This window comes from Aquarana catesbeiana, linkage group LG01, assembly GCF_042186555.1.
Source record: "Aquarana catesbeiana isolate 2022-GZ linkage group LG01, ASM4218655v1, whole genome shotgun sequence".
Lineage (NCBI taxonomy): Eukaryota > Metazoa > Chordata > Amphibia > Anura > Ranidae > Aquarana > Aquarana catesbeiana.
The window spans coordinates 317,575,126-317,582,191 of NC_133324.1; the positions used below are offsets into that span (position 1 = coordinate 317,575,126).

Below are 7,066 nucleotides of genomic sequence, written 5' to 3' on the forward strand. Positions count from 1 at the left end.
TGTCTTGATACAACTACTACTCCTATGTGCTGGATCTTGAATCTAGTTGATTTGTTGTTGGTAAGTTATGCTCACATCTTGTTTGCTATCCCTATATGCCATCTAGTGTCTGTTTGCAATATTACATGTCTGGGTTGGATATTATTAATTTTTCTTATATCCAATTATTATTATTATTATTATTATACAGGCTTTATATAGCGCCAACAGTTTACGCAGCGCTTTACAACATTAGGGAGGACAGTACAAGTACAATACAATTTAATACAGGAGGAATCAGAGGGCCCTGCTCGTTAGAGCTTACTATAATGGCGTTTTTCTGCTGCTAATTATGTTGAGAGTGAATGAGTTGGATGCAATCATTCAATCCTACCACCGTCCATTAAATATCTGTGATTCCTTTGAATGGAGCTTTTACCTATTGGAAATAGTAGGACTGATATGTATGCTTTATCTATTCACTCAATAATTATCATTGGGTTTGACCAATAGTTGGACTTACAATAACTTACACGATTATATTATACTATATTATTTAGCATTTATAGGGATCCTTTGGATATGCTCCCATGCTTGCCCAGGGATGTTTGACCTCGATGCCTCCTCTGTTTGCTAGTCCAGCGCCTAAGGTAGATATCCTTCTTGCCAATGATTTTAATAATTCTAGAATGTATGGGATAATCACCATTGTTTCTAGTATATCTTGTATCTGTATTTACATATTCTATTATTTTTCCTAGTGCATAGTCCTCCCGTTCTCCTGTTTGCTCTTCTGAAGAACCGGAGAACCTCAAAACATGTTGAGAGTTTGACCTTTTATATGTTCACATGGTGATTGGAGGTATCCTAAACTCTAAGTGATCCCCAATTGTTGTGGAATGACCACTTAGAGGAATTTATTGTATGTCGTTTTTTTATGATGTTGTTTTTAAACTGTAATGTTGACTACATGTAAAATAAACTTTAATGGTTTTTATAAAATTGTTGCAATGTCTTATGATGATACAGAGAAAATCCTACTTGCCCCACCACCCCTTTTTCTTTATATTTAAACACATATTTGGGATGTTGGTACCTTTATTTCTTGATTTATAGATACACCTGAGCAGTTATTTTATAAACGTAGTATTCTGGGTGCTAATCTTTCTTTCAATCTTTTGGTTTTGCACCTCTTCGATGAGTGCCCCCATAGGAAGCTGCTTCCTATGCAAGCACTCAAGTAGGCTCGATCCTGAGCCATGCTGCCTTTGTCTATAGACAGAGACAGCTCAGCTCGTTCCTGTCGCCTGTCCCCTTGTCACAGGATTTGACTGACAGCAGTGGAGCCAATGGGCTCAGGTAAGTATAAGGGTGGGCTAGGGAGGGGGATCTTGTTGCACAGAATTTTTTTGCCTTAATGCAGAGAATGCATTAAAATAATCCCTCCCAACTGGCTCTGACAGCAACAGGGACCAATGACTCCTGCTGCTGTATCTGGGCCAATCAGGAGCAAGATACCCATGCACATTGCTGGATTGAGATTGTGCTCAGGTAAGTATTGGGGTACTGCGGGGGAAGCTGCATGCAGGAGGGTTTTTTAACCTTACTGCAAGGTAAAAAAACTTCTGCCTTTATAACCACTTTAAAAATATCTTGCAATTCCAGTTTAGGATAAGAAGAGCACAGACCAGTGGCGGCCCATCCATATGGGGAGCAGGGGCGCTGCCCCCCTAATCCTTTTTTTAGAAGCATATGATTAGAGCTGGAGGCTCTAATTGGCTTAAAAGGGTGGACTCGGGGTGCAGAGCACTGTGCCCTGAGCCCACCCAGCCCACTTAGTTTGCTATTGTCTTCCTGATTTTCCTCCCGGCCAATCCCGGCTCAGGAAGCGGGTCCTGAGACCCGTTTCGCCGAGAGAAGAAGCGATTCTATTAGCAGCTGAGGAGGAGGAGGGAGGAGACGCAGGGGAAGCTGCAACACGTGAAGCCGAGGAAGGAGGATACGCAGGGTGAAGCCACCTTTCACCGCCCAGAGGAAGCCCATGACCTAGATGGGGTAAGTGTGGGGACCGATTGACCGGGGGGGGGGGGTTGCTTTAAGATCTGTGTTAAAACTATCAAAATCGTAACTAAAAATTGTTAGAAAATCTCAATAAAGATGATCAAAGCTTTTTTAAAGGATGTGTAGACATTTGTTGTTCACACTGCTCTAATACAAGCTGAAACCAATATGTACGTGGCTCTAAAAAGCAAAACAAAAGACTGGTAACATGATATCTTTATAGTTACTGCAACATTTTCATACATGTGTGGCGGCAGCTCAATGAAATTCACTCCTTGGTAAATTTCCATTTGCCTCTCGGTATATAGATCAAGTTCCTTGTATGGGTTCACAGACACCAGTAATGTCCCAATGTATGTCTAAGAATCACAAAATAAAAAAAAAAACATGTAAAACTATTTTGAGTAATATTAAAAAAATCAGTCTAAAGTCAAAAAATGTAATCAAGGCACTGAAGTACAATTTAGAGTATAATTTATAAAGTATGATCACAATTAATAGTTTAAATATATGTCATGGCAAAATGGCATGCACACTTCCCCAAGTGCAAGTAGAGAAACAACTGTTGATGTGCCAGAAATATAATATGCTTCTACCTTGATGCAACAACACAGTTCTGATCTCCTAAGCTCGTGTTGTCAGCCCTGCCATCACTTCTAAAGGATTACAAAGAACAGAGATCTCTCATCATCTCCCCCCTCCTCCTTTCTCCATAACCCCTCCTTGTACACGGAGAGCACAGGAAATTATCAGCTCACAAGGTTTCTGGCAAAATCAACAGGGGTTTTTTTACACTTATAAAACAGATATATCAAAACATTTTCAATGGTATATTAAACAGGCCAAAGGGAAGCAAAAAAGAGAAGAGAAGCAGCATGAGCAATGTGTTCAACAGGTTAATACAAGGTTGGAGTAGTTTTCTGAAAACTAGCAAAGCATCCTTCAGCTCCAGTTAAACACATATCAAAATGGGATTTCTGAACCCAAGGGCTGTAATTGCTTATGTATTTACAGTATTCTTTAGGTAACTGTTGTGTTGGAACTTTTATTTAAGGACAGATTCACTTGCTTGAGCACAAATTAAAACATTGTTGCTGATGCCTACCTAAAGTGGGAATAAACTCCAATCTCTGACTTTGTACCTATAGGTAAACCTTATTATAGGCTTACCTATAGGTACGGTAAATATCTCCTAAACGTTCACCGTTTAGGAGATATTTAATGTATATGCAGCCGATGACATAACCGGGCCGTGCCTTCAGAGTCCTGTGCCGTAAACAGCGGCTCCCCCACGCATGCGCAGGAGTAACATCATTGCGAATCCAGCCAGTCACACTGCCAGTGTCCCCAGACCCAGAAAGAAGACTGGGTGAAGATGGAAGCAGCCTTCAGTGATGACAGCGCATCGATGGAATGCTTACTTTTCAGGTAAGTTTCATATAATGTGCTAGTATGCACTGCATACTAGCACATTATGGCATTACCTTTCAGGTCAGAAAAAAAAATCACTCCGAGGTTTACTACCACTTTAGCCTGGGTTCACACATGTGCGGTGCGAATTGAAGCTCAGGTTTCACTGGGAAGATAAAAATCAGTTGTTCAGAGATTCCTCTGTGTTGTAGCTGTGGAACAGTGAGCAGCAGGGAGGGGGGGGGGAGGTGTAGTGAGGAGAAGGAGAAAATCCATGTTTAGAACGCAATGCATCTGCGAATCAGATGCGTTCCCATAGAAGATAATGGGCTTGTAATTCGCACCGCAATGCCCAGAAAACGCACATGTTTTTTGTGCAATGCGCAGTGCGAATGCAACGCACATATGTGAACCAGATGCATTCAGATGAATGTATTTTAAAATGTCCTGCGAATTGGATGCGCATCTAATTCGCATAGGTGTGAACGGGGGCTTAAAGAAACAGTCAACAGTCTATTGGTTGAACTAGATGGACTTTTTTTAACCTATGTAACTAAATGTGTTTAAAAGTGAAACTCTAGGATTTTTTTTTTTTTTTGAGGCACTACAAGTCAGATAAGTTACCTGTATAGTGATGACTGTGCTATGCCCAGATCACTGTTGTTTACTGTACAAATCATAGCTTCACTGATGCACACAGCAATCTTCGAGTTCCAGCTCTCTCTACAGTGCAGGATCCCGTTGTTCACCCTTCTTTTCCTCTCTTCTTGTCCATTCACAAAATACCTTGCATTCTGTTCACAGAATACATGATGTTCCTTCAACTGACAAGAGGAGATCCTGTTTTTTTACCTGCCTCTCCATGTCCATTTAAAGAATGCCTGACATTCTGTAATCAATATATAAGCCATTTTCTAAATGGAAGAGGGGAGACGAAAGGGAACACTAGGACCCTTTTTGTTTGAGAGCTGAAACTCTCAGTCTCATCGCCAGATAAAAAGTACTGTGTGTAGTATCCAGCATCCATGAAGGTATGATTTGTACAGTAAACAGGAGCAATCCAGGCAGATAGTCATCATTAAAGGTAACTTATTTGACTTATGGTGTGTCCTACATTTTGTTTTCTGCAGTTTAACTTTAAAGTGGTTGTAAAGGCTTAAGGGTTTTTACCTTCATGCATTCTATGCATGAAGGTAAAAAAACCTTCTGGGTGCAGCCCCTCTAATACTCACCTGAGCCCCCTCTCGATTCAGCGATGTGCATGAGACATTGGCTGAGACAGCAACCGGAGCCATTGACTCCCACTGCTGTCAATCACAACCAGTGAGCCAATGAGGAGAGAGTGGCATGGGACCTAGCCACAGCTCTATGTGTCTTATTAACGCATACAGCACGGCTCGGGAGCGAGAATGCACCAGTGCGTCCATAGCAAGCAACAAGCTATTGGGAGCACTGGTCAAAGCGGAGGAGCAGGGAGCGCCAGCGGGGAACCTGAAAAGAAGAGGATCAGGGCTGCTCTGTACAAAACCACTGCACGGGGCAGGCAAGTATGACATTTTAACATCTCCACTGGAGCTGAAGGGTACTTTAAGGCTTCAGTAAAGCTGTTCATAATCTGCTCAAGGGTTTGTGGAAAACACTGCTCCTATCTAAGCGGAAGTGTACAGTAAAATCAAGGTTTCAAGAAAGCTGCCTGCTGGCTGATATTGATTACTGTCAGACTAATGTTTACAAACAAGGAAAAAATGTCTACTAGACAATAATGATGTTCATATAGTAAAGTAAATTATTGATACTGCATTTACAACACAGTTCTCCTACTGGTGTTATAGTACCACTGCTGTCAACAAAATATTAAAACCAGAATTACATAAATAAGATTCTCCTGGAATCTCTTGCGCAGGTTGTCCATAAAAGCGGTTTCACTGGTGTGTGAATCTAGCAGCACAAAATCTTGCACGCCAACTTTTTCCCGAGCAGATAGTGAGCCTTCAATGTGCGTATCTGCTCCATTTTTTTTAGCACTTTCAATCTAAGAAAAGACAGAAAAAAATCAGTTTTGGAATCCATTCACACACTCTAAGAATATGACTTCAAACTGGATTAATGGATTCTATCAAGATCAGTCACTCTCTAGATCAGTGGTTCTCAACTCCTGTCCTCGGGACCCACTAACAGGCCAGGTTTGCAAGATAACTGAAATGCATCACAGGTGATATCATTTGCTGCTCAGTGATTGCAGTATTCTAGTCTGCATCTCCCCAAGGTAATACTTAAAATCTGGTAATCTATTAGTGGGTCCTGAGGACAGGAGTTGAGAACTACTGCTTTAGATTGTTAAAGTTCTCGAGACTCCAACCAGGGGCAATACTAATGCACAAGGTTCCCAGCTTTTAAATAATTTAAATACGAATAATTTTGCTTCCAAGAGTTTATTACATACTTGGAGCTAGCTCCCTTTACTTTTTTATAGTGTAAATATGCTGTCCCCTCAAAAGAACGCAACACATAACCATTAATGTCTAAACCGCTGGCAACAAAAGTGAGTGAAAATGTCCAAACTGGGCCCAATTAGCCATTTTCCCTGTCATGTAACTTGTTAGTGTTACAAGGTCTCAGGTGTGAATGGGGACCAGGTGTGTTGAATTTGGTAATATTGCTCTCACTCTCTCATACTGGTCCCTGGAAGTTTAACATGGCACCTCATGGCAAAGAACTCTCTGAGGGTCTGAAAAAAAGAATTGTTGCTCTACATAAAGATGGCCTAGGCTATAAGAAAATTGCCAAGACCCTGAAACTGAGCTGCAGCACGGTGGCCAAGACCATACAGCGGTTTAACAGGACGGGTTCCATTCAGAACATGGTCGACTGGGGAGCTACAGTTCATTGAGGGAATCATGAATGCCAACATGTACTGTGACATACTGAAACAGAGCACGTTCCCCTCCCTTCGAAGGCTGGGCCGCAGGGCAGTATTCCAACATGATAATGACCCCAAACACACCTCCAAGACAACCACTGCCTTGCTAAGGAAGCTGAGGGTAAAGGTGATGAACTGGCCTAGCATGTCTCCAGACCTAAACCCTATTGAGCATCTGTGGGGCATCCTCAAATGGAAGGCGGAGGAGCGCAAGGTCTCTACCATCCACCAGCTTCGTGATGTCATCATGGAGGACTGAAAGAGGACTCCAGTGGCAACCTGTGAAGCTCCACAGAAACTCCATGCCCAAGAGGGTTAAAGCAGTGCTGGAAAATAATGGTAGCCACACAAAATATGGACACTTTGGTCCCAATTTGGACATTTTATCTTAGGGGTGTACTCACTTTTGTTGCCAGCAGTTTAGACATTAATGACTGTGTGTTGAGTTATTTTGAGGGGACAGCAAATTTACACTGTTATACAAGCTGTACACTCACTACATTACATTCTAGCAAAGTATCATTTCTTCAGTGTTGTCACATGAAAAGATATAATAAAATATTTACAAAAATGTGAGGGGTGTACTCCCTTTTGTGAGATACTCTACAACTAAAGCAGGTTTTATACACAACTTTTTGACATAAAAATGTGCTTTGATCTCTTGAACAAAAAGCTGGGATTCAGCCAAGAGCAGGA

General features: G+C 41.6%; 1 protein-coding gene across 1 annotated transcript in view; it reads right to left on the minus strand.

The window, feature by feature from the left end:
* MYO1H (myosin IH) overlaps window positions 1-6,434 on the minus strand; it is a 240,169-nt gene extending 233,735 nt beyond the window's left edge. Inside the window, exons 1-3 of the mRNA XM_073603280.1 lie at window positions 6,366-6,434; window positions 5,321-5,482; window positions 2,284-2,399 (exon numbers count right to left, since the gene is read on the minus strand). Of these exons, the coding sequence (XP_073459381.1) occupies window positions 2,284-2,399; window positions 5,321-5,482; window positions 6,366-6,434 (347 nt within the window). The remainder of the gene's footprint in view (window positions 1-2,283; window positions 2,400-5,320; window positions 5,483-6,365) is intronic.
* Window positions 6,435-7,066: the final 632 nt, after the last annotated feature.